Source organism: Oryzias latipes, chromosome 6 (genome assembly GCF_053564925.1).
Source record: "Oryzias latipes strain Hd-rR chromosome 6, Olatipes_Hd-rR_3.1".
Classification (NCBI taxonomy): Eukaryota; Metazoa; Chordata; class Actinopteri; order Beloniformes; family Adrianichthyidae; genus Oryzias; species Oryzias latipes.
Window position 1 is genome coordinate 17,889,659 of NC_136242.1, and position 20,039 is coordinate 17,909,697.

Genomic DNA, 20,039 nt, shown 5'->3' on the forward strand with positions numbered 1-20,039 from the left:
TTGCCATTTGCCTGTGGAATTCCGAGGTACTTGTAACTGTCCTCGATGTCTGCTATTGTTCCTTCTGGGAGTGAGACCCCTCCTGTGTGGACTACCTTGCCTCTCTTTGTCACCATCCGGCTGCATTTCTCGAGCCCGAATGACATCCCAATGTCAGTACTGTAGATCCTGGTGGTGTGGATCAGGGAGTCAATGTCACGCTCGCTCTTAGCATATAGCTTGATGTCATCCATGTAGAGGAGGTGACTGATGTTGGCCCCATTTCTGAATCGGTATCCATAGCCAGTCTTGTTGATTATTTGGCTGAGGGGGTTCAGACCTATGCAGAACAGCAGTGGGGACAGAGCATCACCTTGGTATATCCCACATTTGATGGACACTTGGACACTCCCATTGGCTTCAAGGGTGGTTTTCCACAGCTTCATTGAGTTTCCTATGAAGGCTCTTAGAGTCCTGTTTATGTTGTACAGCTCCAAGCATTCAGTGATCCACGTGTGTGGCATTGAGTCATAGGCTTTCTTGTAATCAATCCAGGCTGTGCACAGGTTGGTGTGTCGTGACTTGCAGTCTTGAGCGACTGTTCTGTCAACCAGGAGTTGGTGTTTCGCTCCCCTGGAGTCTCTACCAATGCCTTTCTGTGTGTTACTCATGAATTGATCCATGTGCCTATTTATCTTGGTTGCAATGATGCCTGACATGAGCTTCCATGTTGTGGAGAGACAGGTTATTGGCCGGTAGTTGGATGGGACTGCACCCTTTGAGGGATCCTTCTGGATCAGGATCGTTCGGCCTTCTGTTAGCCATTCGGGATGAGTCCCATCTCTTAGCAGCTGGTTCATTTGTGCTGCCAGGCGCTCGTGGAGTGCTGTGAGCTTCTTTAGCCAGTAGGCATGTATCATGTCAGGGCCCGGTGCTGTCCAGTTCTTCATACCTGAGACTCTTTCTTGGATGTCTGCCACTGTGATGGTTACTGGATTCTGTTCAGGGAGGTTGCTATGTTCTTCTCTCAGAGAGACCAGCCACTGGGCATTGCTGTTATGTGCTGTCTCTTTCTCCCATATACTTTTCCAGTACTGTTCAGTTTCTAGCCTTGGTGGGTCTGCTCGGCTGTTTTGACCCTGCCACTGAGCGTACACTTTCGCAGGTTGAGTTGCGAACAGCCTGTTTATCCGTCTGGCTTCATTGTCTCTTGTGTACCTCTTTAGGCGGCTGCTCAAGGCTAGGAGCCTTTGTTTGGCAGTTTCCAGTGCTTCAGGTATGGGCATCTGGCTGTATCTCTTAGGTACTTGCTTTCTCATTGTATCTCTTTGAGCCTCTGTCAGCTTACTCACATCCTTCCGAGTTGCCTTGATTTTGGCCTCTAACCGTTGCTTCCATGGTGGGTATTGTTTTCTCCCATGGTTACTCTTATAGCCAAGCATCTCAAGGATCACTGCTGCTGAAGTGTAAACCAGTTCATTGGTTTCTGTGATGGTTGTGGTAGGAATTGCCCTCAATGCTTCATTCACAGTTTCCAGTAGACTTTCAGGCGGTACATCACTTAACCGTTGTAGCTGGTGTCGAGGTTGCCAAGTGTTCATTCTAGACATGATCTTGTCTTTCAGGTCAGTTGCTGCCTCGCTCAGCGTAACTGTGGTTGTTGGGGCTGTGTACCCAATCTCAGGGTGGGAGTGTAGTATAGCCTGCTCTCTGACCTGTTGTTCTGGCTCTCTCGGGGTATTGCCATTGTATTGTATTGCTTCAATCTCAAGTTGTGATAGGAGTTGCCGCTTGTGGATGTTCGAGCATTGGGCTACCAGTTGTTTGGCAGTTAGCCTTGATTGTGAGTTTCGAAGCATCCATTCATTCCACATTCTCTGCATGTAACCACGCTGGTTGGGATTACTTGAGTAGTAGCATTCTAACAGAACCTTGTTCTCGCACCTAGTCCATTTCCGTCTTGTTCCAGTAGCCCACTTTCCATCAGAGTGCTCTGGTCCCCCAGCACCTGACGCAGACCTTGTTTGGCCGGGCGACGTCTGAGCCGGCATGACATGTGGTTCATTGTCTCTCATGTTTGTGAGGTAGGCCGTAGCGTAAAGGGTCTTGCCCAAGGACCCTCACTGGGTGATGTTAATTGCTCGCTATTGTTATGGTAATTGCCACATTTCCATTGTTATGGTAATTGCCCCCATTTACCATTGCCATTATATTGTTCATTCCGCCCCTGGGAATCGAACCGAGGTTTTCCTGCATGACAGTCCTGCACCTTACCAACTGAGCTATATATATATATATATATATAAATATATATAAATATATATAAATATATATATATATATATATATATATATAAATATATATATATATAAATATATATATATATAAATATATATATATATATATAAATATATATATATATAAATATATATATATATATAAATATATATATATATATATTTATAGATATATATATATTTATATATATATATATATATATATATATATATATATATATATATATATATATATATATATATATATATATATATATATATATATATATATATATTTATAGATATATATAAACATAAATATATATTAATAATATAAAAGCTACTTAGATGCCACCAAAGGCTATAGAAGGCATTGTCATGTGGGTCCCGTCTACCTCACCAAGATGGCGTCGATCTCCACCACCGTCGGCCTGGCTTCCAAAGCGGGCGTGTCTCCTCTAGCGATATAACTCATTGGGAGTCACAACTAATTTCGTTTTTGCATTACACACATGCTTTAGCTGTGATTGGGAATATTTTAAAATAGTTGTGAAACTGAGTGATTCAGAATTTAAAGACGGCATTTCTGATCAGAAAAATATGAAGTTAAACAGATACATTGTCTGACCTGTAGTGAGGAAGCTATAAACTCGCCATAAACACTGTTCAATTATTTTGAAAAACCCTCCGCTGTTTTATTTTGAACTTTATATTGAAATTGATACCCAAATTCTTTTCCCTGCACGATCTGGGCTGTGTCGGGTTGATTGATGGCTAAAGTAAAAAGTGACTCCTTGACTAAAATAGGGCGTTTTTTTCTGAAATATGAACTATATTTAAACTCGTTAAATCAGCGACCAATTAGAACAGAACTGTCAGATTCAAGCTGCTTCACTGAAACGTCTCTTCCGTTCTCAGTGGCACAGGAGTTTCTCTCGCAGTCCCCGGCTGTCGCTAACTCTCTGCGTCCGAGCGGAACCGCAGACAGAAGCAGCAGCTCAGAACCACCGGGTTCGATAAAACACCGGGGAATTTTGTTGCCGCATTGTTTCTTTTGTATCTATAACAGAACTGTATTAATGTTAATACAAAAAGAGCACTTTTAACCCTTTTGCTATCCTAGGCACTTTAACATTGAGAGTTGGGTCATCGAGACCCACTAGACAGTGCTCTGATCCTTTTTTCTTCAATGACTTGTGATCTTCACTGGTGTCCATGGATTACAGGAAATCTTTCCACCTTAATCATGGTGGGGAGAACACGTCAATGTAAGGGTGGGGTCATCTAAGATAACACAAGGGTTAAAAACGAGACAAAAAAAGGCAGGTGCTCAAGCACCCCTACTGCCCTAATAGTGCACGTGCCTGTTCACCAGTTTATAAATGATCATTTCTGTTGTTGGTAACCTTTCATTTAAATGAATAAAATAGTGCCAACTGTGAACTTAGTTTTAAATGTATTTTTTGTTGTAAAATGAAATGTATTTATGAAAAAGAGTTGTCATTTATATCACACCTCTTTTGAATACATAAGACCATAAACTACAACTTCATTAGGTACTTTTCACATAAATACATTTGTTAAAACTTAATTTATTAAAACAAGTTTTATTTTTTAAAATAGTTCGAAAAATATTTTCCCTTCAAAACATTTTAAATTGACTTTTTTATGTGGAAGTGGCTTCAATTGTACATTTATAAACATTTAAAGTCGAAATGGCATTAAAAATAACATTTCACATTAAATACTTTTTCAGATCCAACATTTAAAAAAAAATGAATGCAGAAAAACCTAACAGAAAGCTGGTGTTATGTGAGCTCCTATGTTTTGGCCTGCAGACTGTGGAGCAAACATGTTTGATGTTATTCAACGCATACATGATCTAAGCATAATTGCACTTAATTTAGTTTTTGGAATAAAATAGCTCAAGATTTATGCAACAATGTGTACCTGAGAACAGCGAAATACAATGCAGGGACTGATTGTAAAAGGATGTTCCTCTTCAGCAAAGTGAAAAGAACTATTGTCTTTAGAAACTGGATGAATCCATTTGAAAAATTCAAAGCATTTTCTCTTAACTAGTCTAAACTAAAAAAAAATGTCATCAATATTACAATAGATATTATTTATAATGAATGTATTCATATAATTAAATCTGTCAAACAGCAGAGCTGGGATCCAATGACCAACACAATATTATCACAGATAATCAGTCATTCTTGATAACCAAGTTCAAGAAATCTTACCCTTTGAATCCAACCCAGTCTGAGCAGACTGACATGACTGGACATCATTTAGAAGAGCATGTTTCATAACATAAAGTTACCGTGGTTGAAAATATAAAATTCTATCCTTAAAACGTTCTCTTTTTTTTTATTATTTTCGGTCCAAGTGATGAAAAATAGAAAAACTCAGAGGGAAATTCACTTTTTGTGACTGATATGATGTAGCCACTCCTTCAACATCTGAAAGCTCGGTCGAGCTCCAGGATCCAGGTTCCAGCACTGCTTCATGATGTTATATACAACTTCGGGACAGCCATCAGGACAGTCCATTTTGTATCCTTTCTCCACTCGCGGCACTACGTCTTTCAACGGCTACAGAAAAGGGACAAACTTGTTAAAAAGTTCCACAAATTGACAGAAAAAAACCCAAATATTTTATGTCCAATTTTAAACTTGTAATAACTTTTATATTATGAAGTGATATTTATGCCACCACATTGCAAACAAAACTGTCTAAGTTGCAAATTAAAATATTAAACATTTGCCTTCAAATTTTTTTTTTGCTTGCAAATTTAAAACGTATGAACTTATGAACGCTAAATCAAAGATAGGAATAAAGCAAGATAAGAGATAACGCATGTGAAAACATTTGTTTTGCAAATGCAAAAATATTTTTTGAAAGCATAAAAAAATGTGATAGCAAAAAAAAGTATTTGAAAGCAAATGTTTAATATTTTCATTTGCAACGTAGAAAGTTTGTTTGCAATGTGGTGTCATAAATATCACTTCATATTATAGAAGTTGCTTTAGATCAACTTGTCTTGTTTACGACACAACTAACTCGTACTTACAATTCTTGGGTAAGGGACTCGGCCAAACGAGTAAATCTCCCAAAGCAAAATACCATAGCTCCAAACATCTGACTTGGTGGAAAAGTTCTGTTAATTAAAAAAGAAAAAGATTATAATTTAGTTTTTTCAAGTGACAAATTTCAGTAGCAGCACACCTTTTCCCTGAGAGCTTCTGGTGCCGTCCACTTGACTGGCAGCTTGGCAGTGTCCTGAGTGGAAGAAGCTTCTTTGGTCAAACCAAAGTCACTGACTTTGGCAATGTTGTCGTCTGATACGAGAACATTCCGCGCTGCTAAATCTCGATGAACAAAGTTGTTGGTCTCCAGATACGCCATGGCTTCACAGACGTCTCTGCAGTGGAGAAAGGAGACAATTATGTGTACTGAATTGATGAATTCAAAACAAATTTTTTTTCCCAAGGAAAGACGTAACAGTAAAACCAACAATTCTGTGGTTAATTACAGTTGCCCATTTACTAGAACTTTGATTAGTACTGTTTTTTTAATTGTTACTTTTCAAAAGGTTCTATCTAAAAAGCTGATTTAATATATTTTAAAAACTTATTTTAGGAAATATTTATCATGTAAAATCAATTGTTTACTAATGGATCATTTCATTTGGTTTTAGCAACTTCCTCCCAAATTTTTGTGTTGATGTGGTATTTCTAAAAAATATTTTTTTGCAAGCATCTTCCTGCTTCTGTACAGTGTATGTATTCTGACTCCAAAACATTCATACCAAATACAAAGCCTGATCCTGCGCTGAATGCGACACTGCAGTAAAAACCTACATTGCAAATTTAAGGAGTGCTTCTCCACCAAGAACAGTACGGCCTCTGGAACGCAAGTAGTCAACCAAACAGCCCTTAAACAACAAAAAGATATATATTTTTAATGCACATTGCAGATTTAAAATCTTCCAGATGTTGATGAATGGTCAGTAATGAAGAAACCTACCTTAGCCATATATTCTGTTACTATATAAAGACTTCCATTCTCCTCTACAATCACACCGAGCAGCTGGACCAGGTTATTGTGCCGCATTTGCCTGAAAATACAAGAGAAATGTTCACATGTGGCTGAGGGTTTATGTCTGCTTTCAAAAACAAAACAATGGGTTTGATTTTCTTACGTCATGACAGAAGCTTCGGCAATAAAAGCCTGCGCTGTTGCATCATTTTTTATGCACTTCACAGCGACTTTAGTTCCTCTGTAGTCTCCAACCATGACATCTAGAGAAATCCCAACATGTAAACAGGTTAAAGAGGCGGTGCTAACCAGCAGATCCCAACAAGGGAAACCCCTTAGCTAACGTCCATGAGCAAAATGTTGCCTCCTGGTTCAATTTTACAAACAAAATTCAGCTTTTTTTTTTGCATACCGTTTACCAGCAGTATGCAAATTCAAATTTGAAGCTACCTACCTCCAAATTCTCCCTTTCCAATAACCTGCTGCAGCTTCAAGTCTTTCCTGTTCATTGACCAGCCACCTGTTAAACAGTTGCACATAAAACACATCAAAATTTTAAATGAGAAGGGGCGTGCAAAAACAGATCAAGCTGCCAAACAAAGACTCACTCCTTGAAAACTCATCCTGAGCAGCTACGGTTCCCTCCTCCAGCTTTGGCTTAATAAGTTTGGTGCACAGCCCATCAGCATCTTTGGTGTAGTGCTAACAACAAGGAAATATACAGGCACACAAATTAAAATCACAAAAAAGTCCAAATTAAAAATGTTACAATAAAATCCAATGTGCGATGTTAGGCATCTAAAGTCCTTGTCATTTTAACAATAAATTGATTCATATCATAATTTGTGGACGCCAATACAATTCATTAACTACTATCCGATTCACTGACCTAAAACTGATCCAGGACATCTTTAGCTAAAATTTAATCAAAAAGTTCAAAGTGTTTTCACACATTGGATTGTAATGATAGCATCTTTCGCTGCCATCACATGCGTACCTCAATCCAAACAGCATTTTCCACTATCGATATAATTGATTAATTTCATTTTGCAACAATTTTTCAAATGCTATAGGTCAATTGAATCGGTTAGTTCAAAAGGGGCCCAAGTCCAAGAGTTTTGTTTTTCCAGGAAATGATTTTAATTGCATAGTTTAAAGGGAGGCAACACCAAATGATTAACACTTTCCCCAGATTTAGCACCAGTTCATCGCTTACAAATGCTATAATATGAAGCACCTCACTTTTATAATTTCAGAGGACTAGCAAAGTAAAATCTCTGGACTTGGGCCCTTCTTGAAATAAACAGGGGTGCTGCCATATTGGATGACTAGTGATGTCATCTATGGGATAAAGCTAAACCCATGCAAGACAGGCCCAAGTCCAGGAATTTTGCACTTAATGCATTTTAAATGCCAAGCATAGTAAATACATTACAACAGACTAGGGACATTTTTGCATAAAATCCGATAGATTTTCCCTTGAAGACCATAGAACACATAATATCTCTATTTTGAAAAATTGTGGACTTGGGCCCCTTTTGAAGTAACAGATTCAATTGGATTTGATTCAATGAACAGCATGTCTCAGGCAGAAATATGTGATTGGATCGTAGGAATAAAAAGTGATTAATTAATTAGTTGTTACCCTAACAATTCATCCGAAAATAATGAGAATGCATGCACAGGCAAGTGTCGAATAGTATCTAACCAGTTCCTAAATGTCCTAAAGCAGCATTTTGCACAAGCAAAATCTTCCCAGCGCATGATGATCCTCTCACAGTCTATCCAAAATGTCAGTTTGTGGATTGCTTTATTGAAACAGAAAAGCAGGAGGGGAACAAAGTGGTGCAGAAACTAGATAAACATCTTGTGAGACTGATATTAGCCTGGTGGGTTTTTAACTCTTGGCTTCCTGTAGAGCTTCTAATAAGCCTAGAGAGGAAGGCGAGGTAACATAAAGGGATTTTTATTCAAGGTCATAGCAACAAGAAAAATAAATATATAAAAAAATTAATTTACTTGAGGCACTCGTGACATGTCAGTAAAATGAGTTCAAATAAAATAAATACATGTTTTACATATTTTAGGTCTTATCTTGATGTTATGAAGGTAAAGCACATGTTTTACTTGAGCACCAAAAATAGAATCAGGGCCACATTTAGCTCATCAGAATCTCCATTTAACTGTATCCTGTATGCAGTGTGAGGATTAACATTAAGTGAGCCACCAACACAGTGCTGTCTGCTTAAACGAGACAAACAAAGAAAGAGACAGTAATTGAAAAAATGATTAATCATTCAGGAAAAAAAAATTCTGAGTTAGTTTTTTTTCCATTTGAGATGCAGTTTAAGTTAACACGTTGCACAGGAAAAGAAGTCTGTTATAGTCTTGTGCATTTCTGAGGTTAGAACTCTGAACCTCAGTATGCTGTTCACTTCCTCTTTGACACTTCCTGTTCATTTTAAGTTACAGGAACTTTCAACTTTAAATTAGTTCACTTATGCTGCAACTCTAATATAGCATCAGACTAAATTTTGCAAAAAAAGCTTGATGTGAAAACAAATCAAAACACAAATCCAACGGCTCACCTCCATCAGCTGCATGAGGTTCTCGAAGTAGACCTCCTCGTCGATGGTGAGCTTGCCGTTGTGGTAGATGATTCGGTAGTGCTCCACTTTCCCGTCGCAGCTCACGCAAAGCGTGTAGTCGCCGGGGAAGTTGGTGCTCTCTCGCACCAAGAACAGGCCCGTCTCCGGGGGGTTGAGGAGTCGCTCTGCCTGATCCCGAGTTATCTTCCCATGAAACCATCTGGAAGTGGAGAAGCAAGACAAAAATCAGAGCACCCCAAGGACAGATTCACATAAAACCTGTCAGAGTAAATCCCCTCATTTCTATGCTGATACACAGAGACCTCAAAAGAGGGATCTATTTGCTTTATATCTGTTCTCTTTAGTGTCTGAAAGCCATTTTTATTGGGGTGCTTAAAAGTTAAGGTGCATCTTCCCTTTTATCTTATTGTTGGTGATAAAATGAAATGACAGTTTGAAGCTGGCCTCTCTGCATGAGCATGGAAACAGCTGTGACCTTTCTGTGTTTTTTTGGTTTAACTTTTTACCTAATTGTACCAAAGTTGCTGCTTTAAATGCTCCTTCAACTCAAAAGTTGTTTTAAGAACTTAAACAGATTGAGTGGGGTTCTGTCCACATGGAGTTTGAGAGTTACTTGCTCAGTCAGGACATTTTTTAAAAATATGTCACGTATTTGGAATTTTGAGGATTTTTTTGTAGTTGTATTCACAAATATTAGGCCAAAAGGTACATTTTTGTGGCTTACTTTAATCCATAATAGTCATGTAGATGGATGGAAAGAATTTGCATTGGGCAAAAAAGTATTTGTCAGTCACTGATTCTGCAAGTTATCCCACTTAAAAAGATGCTTGTCATAAAGACACCTTAACTATGAGAGACAGTATATTAAAAAATATCCAAGAAATCACATTGTTTGATTTATAAAGAATCTCTTTGTATAATGATGCAGAAAAGACATATTTAGCTCCTACAAACTAGCAGGAATTCGGTTCCGCACAGACCTGTAACTTCTTCAAGATGATTCTTCATTTGCTACCTGTTTTAATGGCACATGTTAGAACTGGTTATCTGTATAAAAAAAACCTGTCCACGTCTTTCGACAGTCAGACTGCAACCTCTCCACCATGACCGAGACCAAAGAGCTGTCAAAGGACACCAGGAACAAGCTTGAACACCTAAACAAGACTGGGATGAACCATTCTACAACAAGCAAGCAGCTTGATGAAAAGAGATCAACTGTTGGAGCAATTATCAGAAAATGAAAGAAATACAAGATCACTGATAATCTCCCTCCACCTGGAGCTTCATGCAAGATCTCCCCTGTTTGGTACAAAGGAGAGTAATGAAACAGCTCAGAACTACATAGGGAACTACATAGCGGAACCTGTAAAGAGCTGTGACCACAGTAACAAATATTACTATAGGAGCAGATGACATTGTAATAGATGTAAATCCTGCAGTGCTCCAAAGGCCTCCCTGCCCAACTAGCAAGTCCAAACCAGTCTAAAGTTCTTCAGAAACCACCTGGATGATCCAGAGGATTGGGGGAACGCTTGTGTTGCATCTCAAGAAGACCATACCAAACTGTGAAGCATAAGGGGGGGGGGACATCATGGTTTGGGGCTGCTTGTCTGCAAGGGGGATAGGACAACTGGTCTGTATAAAGGAAAGGATGAATGGGGCCGTCATGTGGAGTGAGCGACAAAAAAACTCCTTCCATCAGTGAGAGCACTGAGAATGAAACACAGCTGGATCTGTAGGATAATGATCCCAAACACATCACCCGGGAAAGTAAGGAGAGGCTACGTCAAAAGCATTTCATGGTTCTGGAATGGCCTAGACAGTCAAACACATTCTTTAAAAATCAAACAGTGTGATTTCTTGGATTGTTTTGACATTCCTTCTTTCAGAGTTGAAGTGCAACTCTAATGAACTTTACAGTGGTGAAGGCAAGTTCAGCTTTAGAGCAGATTCACTTTTTTTTTTTTACCCAGAACCCTTTCTGGTTGTCTTTTTCAGCAGTTAAAAATTTGAAAAACATAATGGAAAAACAAGGGCGTTATCTACTGTACCCAAAAGTCTGCTTTGATCTACAACCTTCCATTTATGGCAACACAGAAAAAAGTTCAGTTAAATTTAGAAACCATGCCAATAGTAAAGGTTGGTCTTTTTTTTTTCCTCCAGTGATTTGCCTCCGTCAGTATTGCGCAACAAGCCTTCCGCTGTTTTAGGCAGTCGACTCAGACATTAGTGTGTAAAAGAGAGGAACCGCTACAGCAGAGGTGCTGACGTTTCTTAAAGCAACATGGTTGTGTTACTTCTATGCAGATGACTCAATTCTGTGAGCCTTTGACTGTCCTTTTTAAACCAACCGTATGATGCTGTTAACACTGATGTTCAAGGCGCAATAAATGTAAATAATTCAAATTATATTTTCATTTATTTGTAGGGATATAAGTATAGATTATGGTCATTTGCATTTTAGTAAGACCGGTTTTATTACAGTGCTAGTCACATATTCAAATGTAGCTTTTAGAATGTACAATAACCTTATTTACATGTGACTCCATAGGAAATTTAAATAGATTTTTAAATATAACTCAGGGAATCTTGTTGGAAAGTTGTGACGAAGGCTTTTAGTCACACATTTACAAAGGATGTTTTTTAGATTTGGCACTGTGGAAGAAGTGTTGAGACTTTTTTTTTACCACCACCACCATCATCCCTTGGAAGATTGATTTAAAAAGTAATATATTTTAGAATAGATTTAAAAATACAGATTATAATTGGGTCATGTTTTAAACTGTTGTACGCATACTGTTGAATACACACAGTACCGCAGACACAGATGTTCTGCAATTACGATACAGCCCAAGCATACTGTGGTCTCCTTTCACACAACCACAGCTTCTCCGCCACAACAAATTAGGCACTGGCCTTCTGGGTACAACCATAGGAAAAGGGTTAGCAGTTTTGTCCACTACTGCAAATACTCACTACAAGCTTCAAGCGGCTGAAAGCAAACAGCAGACACAATAACATAATCTTGTTTGGTTTAAACGTTAAAAGACTAAAGGGAATTTTAGAACTCAAAATTATTATTTTTTTTAAATTGTGTACTTACGGCATTAGGCTCAGTTTTCCATCAGTTTTAACACCTTCTCTTTTCTGGACATAGTTGGCTGGAATCGTTCCCTCCTGGCCAGCAGCATTTTTAGCTTTATACCAGTTTGGATCCTTAAACCAAAAATTGAATTATATGTGTAATAGATCTTTTGAACTTAATGAATATATTGAGTTTTTTAAATTTCAAAAATGCAAACTATGATAAATTTAATTTACCTTTGTCACAACAATAATTGTCAAGATGTCTCCTTTGTTAAATGGTAGGTCCTGCTCTGATGTCCCTTTAAAGCTGTACCTTGCCACACACTCTGTGCCTTGTGGCCATGGATTCTGAAACATAGGTGAAAACCCTGTTACATACATGTGTGTGTGTGTGTTAAAAAAAAAAATCTATACCTATACATATACATATATATATATATATATATATATATATATATATATATATATATATATATATATATATATATGTGTGTGTGTGTGTGTGTGTGTGTGTGTGTGTATATTATTATATATACATATATAACATGTATATATAACATAAAAAGTAAACACTTTTCCAAAGAAAATCTTAGGGAAGTGGAAAACACTTGAATAAGTTTTAAGGATGTAAACATAAAGAAAAACATCCATCCATTATGTTTACATTAGGCCTGCACAATATACCGCAAATTTATCGTTATCGCAATATCTAGCTCTGCAATATGCATATCGCAAAAGACGGCGAATATCGCAATAAATCGCAAACCCAAAATGTGTTAAAACAATTTTCTAGCAGCTTGAAGCATTTAACGAATCAAATAAATCCCTTTATGCTTTGACCAATCAGATGGACGCCTTCCCATTGTTGACCAATCAGATGGAGGCCTATTATGTTAACCCTGGTCCTGAAGAGCCTCAACCCTGCCTGTTTTCCAGCTCTCCTTAACCAGCTTGCTGTTGATTGGCTGACTCAAGTGATTTCACATCCTGATTGACTGAACACACCTGATTTTGGTTATCATTATCGAGCAGTCTAGGGAGAATTGGAAAACAGACAGGGTTGAGGCTCTTGAGGACCAGGGTTAGCCACCCTGACGTTTGTCCCCCATGTCGATGAGGGTCATTTGGAGTATAATTTTTAAACTGTTGCAATGAAATGGGAATGATGTTTTTGTTTATTTTTCTATTTGTTTATTTACCGCAAATTTATCGTTATCGCAATATTGATCACTAATATCGCATATCGCAAGTTTTCCTCATATCGTGCAGCCCTAGTTTACATCTTTAAACATTATTCAGGGGAAACATTAAGGCCAAAGTCAGGGTTAAAGAGAATGTAAGTAAGCAAAATTAGCTAGATAATGTTTAGAAATACTAAAATGTGAAAGTAACTGGACCATTTTTAAGAACAAAGATGAACTTTAAAAAGTTAAGACTAGCTAAATAATGTTGAGACAATGTTAAAATTGAAAGTAAAAGTCAATTTAGAAAAAGCCAAAAGGCCAAAGTTAAATTGCTAATGTTGAACGCTGTTAATTTAGCTAAACAAAGGGAAAATGTTATCTAAAACCATGTGAAAAACAAACAAATACAAAATTATTATAGACCTATTTATAAATGGATTTACAGAAAGACAAAAGCAACACTATTGTTACAGTAATGGACCCTTATTGACTCAGCTAAAAAATGATCTAAAATGTTTACCAAAGCTAACATGCTGGCTAATACTAACCTATGCAAAATTTGCTGGGTGATGTTTGATGAAGCTAAGAATAATGCAAAGTTAGTTGAACAAAGCGGGAGAAAGACAAAATTAACTGAAGGGTTTTGAAGCTTGCAAAAAAATCAAACTAAAGGTTAAATGATCCAAACAAACGCAAGGAAAGCTCATTTTAAAATGAATAGAGTTGAACAGTGCTTGCTTTACTGATTGCTTAACAACAATCAAACAAAACACATCTTACCTGGTCCTCTGTCATGGTGAGGTGCTTCAATCCTCTCACAGGTGAGATTTTCTAACTGTTACCATTAGAGCAGTTGAATACACACAGTACCTGCATAAGAAATATACAAAATAGGAAATTTAAACATATTTCCTTTAGGCAAACAATGTTTAATGGAAAACACAGCATTGATGCTTTTTGGCATAGCAATTCATTTGAAATTAAAATGCATCTAAGTCAGCATTTATCTGACTATACTGTCAAATCAGACAGAGCCAGGTAAAAATAACTCACACAAACAATTGCTGCACGGACAAGTCTGCTTCCTTCTACTTTCACAACTGCTTCACATTTCCGTGACGCAGGACAACAGATTGCACATGCTGATCAGCTTTTTTGCCTCAACACACTAAATGACACAAAGAATTGCTGTAAAACCATAAATTAGGCATTAAAAAAAGTCAATCTATATTTTATTCTTGCATAAAAAGCCCTACAGGAATCAAATGTTTCCTTATAGTGCTGGAATGTAATGCTGATATCCAGTCAGACTTAAGAGACTCGTCCTCCACACAAAGAAAAAAGCCTCTACAACACCAACCTTTGGCCTGAGTTGCCAGGAGCTTCCGTGACAAACAGAGCAAACCGAATGATGACGTACAGATGGAGTTATGCTAAATCCCACCCACCCCCTCTGTCTTCATTCAAAGCCCCACTTCCTCTTTCAGTTCCCATGGAAAAGTTGGGGCTTTTAATGGTTGGAGCTCAAGGAAAATTCTGGCTCCAACAGTTTGTTCCCTTTACATGAGGTCACATCCTGTGACATGTCCACTACTGCCAAGTCAACTTCCTGTAAGACATGCCAGAGTTAGAATGATACTAGGTCAAAGTGGGAGGGGGGTCTCTGTACATCAAACGCATGTCGGGGTCTAAGTTCACTCTTCTTTTAAGAGCATATGTCTCTGATTGGAAATGTTACCCGAACCTTTTACGTTTCCTAAAGAAAGGTTGTTAGCAGATAGCATCATGGGAAGTGACAGATCTTGGTCTTTCTGATGTTCTACATCGGTGAACTTTTATATTAAATAACTTGGTATATAGTTTATGCATTTTATTCATATAATAAGTTGTAAGAAGTTTGAAGAGGCTCCAGTCCTCAGAAATATTTTCTCTACATTTCTTTAAAGCATTAAGATTTAAATCTGAAAAGCCATTTTGTTCTAATTCATAGTATTGTATCCAAAAAATACTGATCAAATAAAAGTAGCGTCACTTCAAAAAACTATTATCTGAGTAGAATTAAAATGTGGTCATCCAAAAAAAAAAAAAAAAAGGATTTTAATAAGAATTAAAAAAAAGTAACTGGTGACAAAAGTACTCAAGACTGAGCAAAAATTTAAACTTGTGCGGTTATTAGTCTAAACTGTATTTGCTGATGATAAAGTAAAATCTGGAACTAACCTAAATATAAACCTTGTTTATAGTTTTTTTTTTTTGTATATTTATATGCTAAAAATCATCACTGATGCTTTACAAACCAGAATGTCTTCTTTCTCTGAGACTTCCACATCCCTACTATGGTAAAGTTCCTCAGAAAATGCACCAAAATTTCAGTAGATGTACCTAGTTCATTACTACCTACATCTGCCATTTTCAGTTACAAAACAAAAATTGAATTTTGCATTCTTGATTTTTGGTTTGTCCTTTCAGGGCCACCATAGAATAACAGCACACAGACATGTAGACTTTGGTTGAGATTTCAATCTCAACCAAAAAAAAAGCAAAAGCCACTGATTATGTCAGAGGTAAAGTCAAAAGTTCAAATTAATTTATTTACTGTCAGCAATAAATCTTAGAATAACATGATATGGTAACCCATCCACATGATGATGAGAGAGCATCATCTGCATGGAATATCTGGGTAGTTAGAGTCTGACTTAGCCGGCTGGTCCTTTGGCTCGACACAGTTTATCAAATACAATTGACGCATAAATGATATAAACTATCGAAAAACGTCTCTACTCAAGAGTAGGGAGGAGTGTGACAATAACCTGCATCACCGCACTTTTGTTTTTGAAGGTTTTTTTTTTGTTGAAAAATGGTGCGGTATATGGTATATGGTGCGTGATTGGAACTATAATAAACACATTCATCTTTGCTGATAATTTACTTTTTCTGCTAGTCCTGTGTTCAGACTTCAAGCGTTTCTTGGGGAAACCTTTTATTAATGTTCTCCTTCACTCCGTGCGCCGCGCCTCTCACCTCTTGCGCAGCGTGCGCTCACTCTACTTACACACACATGCGCGCGGTTTCAGAAACACACACATCCTCATTCTACAACAGAAGTTTCAGTCTCGCGAGGAAATACGACAAATTTACTGCGTTCTAATTATTCATTTCTATTGTATTCATTTCCATTACAAGCTGCGTTCTTGAGTGCGTGACACGGCCGCCCGCTGGAGGACTTTGTGTTGGGGAAGGGTAACACCAACCATGAACGCGCACTGTGAGATTTCGATAAATATCACTACATGTTTTGTTTGGGAACTATTTTGTGCAGCGCAAAGTTACGTGTCCGTGTAAACAAAGGCAGAGCCTCCTGCCCCGTGTTCTTCATGGGCATCAGTCTTCATTGCTACCGGAAAGGTGACAAAGTGTCTGCAGTCTCGTTTATTACTGGGCAATATATAATATTCTGAGAAGATGTCTGTACCAGAGAGCACAGGTGAAACTCGCTCCAGAGCGGTCCGCTGCAGAACAATCAACATGCACCCCCCACACACTTGTGTGTGTTCCTTCCTCCTACACAAACAAGGCGCTGACACACATACACATAGTCATTCTACAACACCTATATAGTTATTTCATTAGTTAGATAGTTAGTTGTTACTGTTATTTGTTAATAAAGAATACTGCGTTGTAATTGTATTCATTTGCGATGCGGCCGCCGGGGGATTTTGTGTATTTCACGACATTTCGCAGTGTTGATCAAAAATCCCGCACCGTCACAGCTCTACTCAAGAGTTATGAACAACAAAAAATTGAAATTTACAAAATCTACACAATGAAACAAATACAACATCTGAAGAATGCCACTGAGAGCAAAGACACCACCCATTATAGATTTATAGATCCAAATAAAGAAATATTTGTAGTGGTTTGCCTCTAGACCAACCAGGAGCAGCCACTGATCTTTAAATGCTCTTTGAAATATACCAATTTTAACATTTTGAAGTAGAATTGTCAAATATCGCAAACTGTGTTGGTCTTTCAATTTAGGTAAAGCGTAACAAACTTACTCAATTATACTTCAATGGATGTTAAAACTAAACTTTCACTTCAAATGTGAAAGTTGTGCCATTGTTTTCTATCAGTTTGTAAGGGGAGCTAAAATTACAGTTACTGTACATTTTTTTAATTGGGTTTTAGAAAAAGTCAAGTCTGGAAGTAGGAACTTCACTTATGAACTTCTGGTAATTTCAAGAGGGGGCCTCCACTCAGGGAGTCGTGGCTGCATGTCAGCTGCAGGGCACTGACAGCTCTGTGACTGAGACAGACCTTCATGTGCTGCAAAGTGGCTCAGCCATCTCCACAGAAGCAGGGAGATAACAAGGCTGTCCTTGTGAGGCAGCACAGTTTCTACTGGCACTGAGCTCAAGTCAGTTATGATCACCAACGTGATCTGTTGATGAATGACAAAGAATGCAATCAACTACAGAAAGCAACATTGAATAGGACAATTCACTCAAAAAACGAACCTGGGAGAGAAGATAATCCATCAAAAAGCAAACAAAATAATATGCAGAATGTAGCTTTTTCCTCGTCAAAGCCTGACGACTTTAACTAATCTGAACAGATCCTGAACGCAGTGCGATTTAAAGAACAAAACAGCAAGACAAGACAGGAATGCAGAAATGTCTCCTCTGGCTTTTTGCAAACTTGCCACTCCCTCATCTACCTGCAGACAAAATCTGAGATGAAGAGTCCCGATTATGTGTGCGATTAGTATGTTGTGCATCAAGATGTAAGCAGAAATTATTGCTGTGCTTTTAGAGAAGCGCTCTTTTTTTTCTGTCCTCAGGCAATCATGATCTAATTGAAAATGCAAGTAAGAAATAATAATAATTTAGCTTAAAATTGAGATAGGCGTTTCTGTATGTTTGCATTTGCTTTGTGCACTTAATACCTGAACAGGGTGTTACAGAAACCTTGTTTCTTTCAGGAAACACACTAACAGACACACCTGTATCTCAATTTTATAGATACATAATGAAAACATAATTCTTAGTAGATCTTAGTAGATTAAATTCCCGCTCTTGGTCCTGTAATTTGTTAAATACATTTTCTCAAAAGTGTGATGTATTTGAGATTTTTTTTCTCTTTATTGTGCATTTTTCTGTTTCTGCAACTTATAGTCCGGAGCGACTTTTAGTCAGAAAACAACGGTCCTCATCCTGGGACCTTTTATAATGAAGCAGGTATTGTTTCAATAAAAGTTACTCTTGTTCACACTAAGCTCCAAATATTGGAAATAAGTCAAATTTGGTAGCTGCTCATCCCAGCCTATTTATTATGTTATGATTCCTAGTTTTTCCTGTGGTTAAGGCAAATGACAGTGTAACAAAGAAGTATTTTGTAATAAACACATGCAAACCTTACACTGCCAAACAAGGGCACAAAGTAGCAGGAAGAGAAACACTATTATATTTGTGAGGGGCAGTCCACTTGAATTTGGCTTCCACCCAACCAGAGTGACCTTTGCATCCTAAGTTCAGATGGCTGATTTAATAAAAGTGCACACACTGGGGGAAAAGAAACTTCATTCAAGTAAAAAAAAAAAAGTGTTTGTGCAAAAATGGATGCTTCCTTTACTGCAGGGCAGTGCAAAAGCAGTGCAAGCTGCTCTGCGGATGCAGCTCCCTTTGCTGTGGTTTCCAATCTTTGTTTCAGTAATCTGTACTGCTAAAGAGCACTCCAGCGGTTGGACTGCATCCACACACCCTTAACTTTACCATAAGGAAGTTCTGTCTTTGCAGTACAGAACATTCACAGCTTTTTTTTTTCCTGCTGTGGAAGGGAAAACCAAAAAAAATGGTGTTGCATGTTGCTGGTGTAGCTTCATAAATGCTGTTAACTTGGTTGCTGCTGATAGTGACAAGCTAAGTGGACACCAGGGGACTTTTGAACGCATTCACTTTCAAGAACACATTTTTGTGCAGCCAGAAACACGTTAAGCATAACAGTTAGCTGCCTGGTGTGACCTTTCTAACCCAGGAAGTCAGTCAAATAATTTAAAAAAAAAAGGATATGAAGAGTTCCCTTTCACAACATCCCTAAACTCCTAGGTTGTCACAATGCAAAAGAAACAATACTTTATAAAATAAACTTTATATCCCCCCCCCCCCCCCCCCCAAACTTGTGCATTCTTAATACTAGTATGTCCACATGATAAACCCATAGTTTCCAACACATACATCACCTGTTTGCAGCTATTGCCAAGTGATCTGAAGCTACGGCGGCTGGATCGGTCCGTTTTCATCCGAGCAGCAGCTCCAGTATTTCCATCCCAGCCGCAGATCAGTGACTATCGATCATGACATCAACACCGATAAAGGAAGAGGCGAAAGTTCCAGGTGATCAGAAACGTGAGCGTAAAATCAGCAGCTGGTGGCGGGTTCGATTCCCGTCAGGGGTTTGTATGTAGCAGACACGATAAATAGAATAGCTATTTTTTTAACCCCCACGAAAGAAAAGAACCGCCAAATTTGACCCGGACAATAAGAAAAGTGAGTTTTTACCAAGAGGGGCGCGCTGCTCTTCTCTTCCCGTCAGAAACGTTCAACTTTTTTTGTTGCCCCACCTTATTTTCATTCTGCACATGCGCAGTAGAATGTTGTAGCTATGACAAATTGCTGAACGATTTTGAAAATTGATGGTAACGTTTACAAAACAAATGACCGAAATAAGTCTGCACTCAATTGAAAACGAAAAAAAAATACACATTTATTGGTTCAATTCGAGGACATGGCTGACTGTAACTGCAGTTTGACAGTAAACTTTAGTAAAATCAAATATCAGAATTAGTCTTCGGAGTATCATGG

At 38.0% G+C, this 20,039-nt stretch overlaps 1 protein-coding gene across 4 annotated transcripts; it reads right to left on the reverse strand.

The window, feature by feature from the left end:
• Positions 1–3,842: 3,842 nt before the first annotated feature.
• Positions 3,843–19,853, reverse strand: LOC101158271 (tyrosine-protein kinase CSK). 4 transcript variants are annotated; one of them, XM_004069938.5, is made up of 14 exons: positions 19,737–19,853; positions 19,418–19,522; positions 13,960–14,049; positions 12,230–12,343; positions 12,012–12,124; positions 8,888–9,107; positions 6,908–7,001; positions 6,754–6,819; positions 6,463–6,562; positions 6,288–6,378; positions 6,122–6,195; positions 5,487–5,682; positions 5,332–5,418; positions 3,843–4,852 (listed from the first exon to the last, which is right to left on the reverse strand). In XM_004069938.5, exons 3-14 carry the CDS (start codon positions 13,972–13,974, stop codon positions 4,679–4,681), a joined length of 1,344 nt encoding a protein of 447 aa, XP_004069986.1. In that variant the 5' UTR covers positions 13,975–14,049; positions 19,418–19,522; positions 19,737–19,853; the 3' UTR covers positions 3,843–4,678. The 4 variants fall into 4 exon arrangements, with proteins under 4 accessions (XP_004069986.1, XP_078804700.1, XP_011474282.1 ...); XM_078948574.1 differs by lacking the exon at positions 19,418–19,522 and having other exon boundaries at positions 19,737–19,770; XM_011475980.3 differs by lacking the exon at positions 19,737–19,853 and having other exon boundaries at positions 19,418–19,725.
• Between the last annotated feature and the right edge of the window lie 186 nt (positions 19,854–20,039).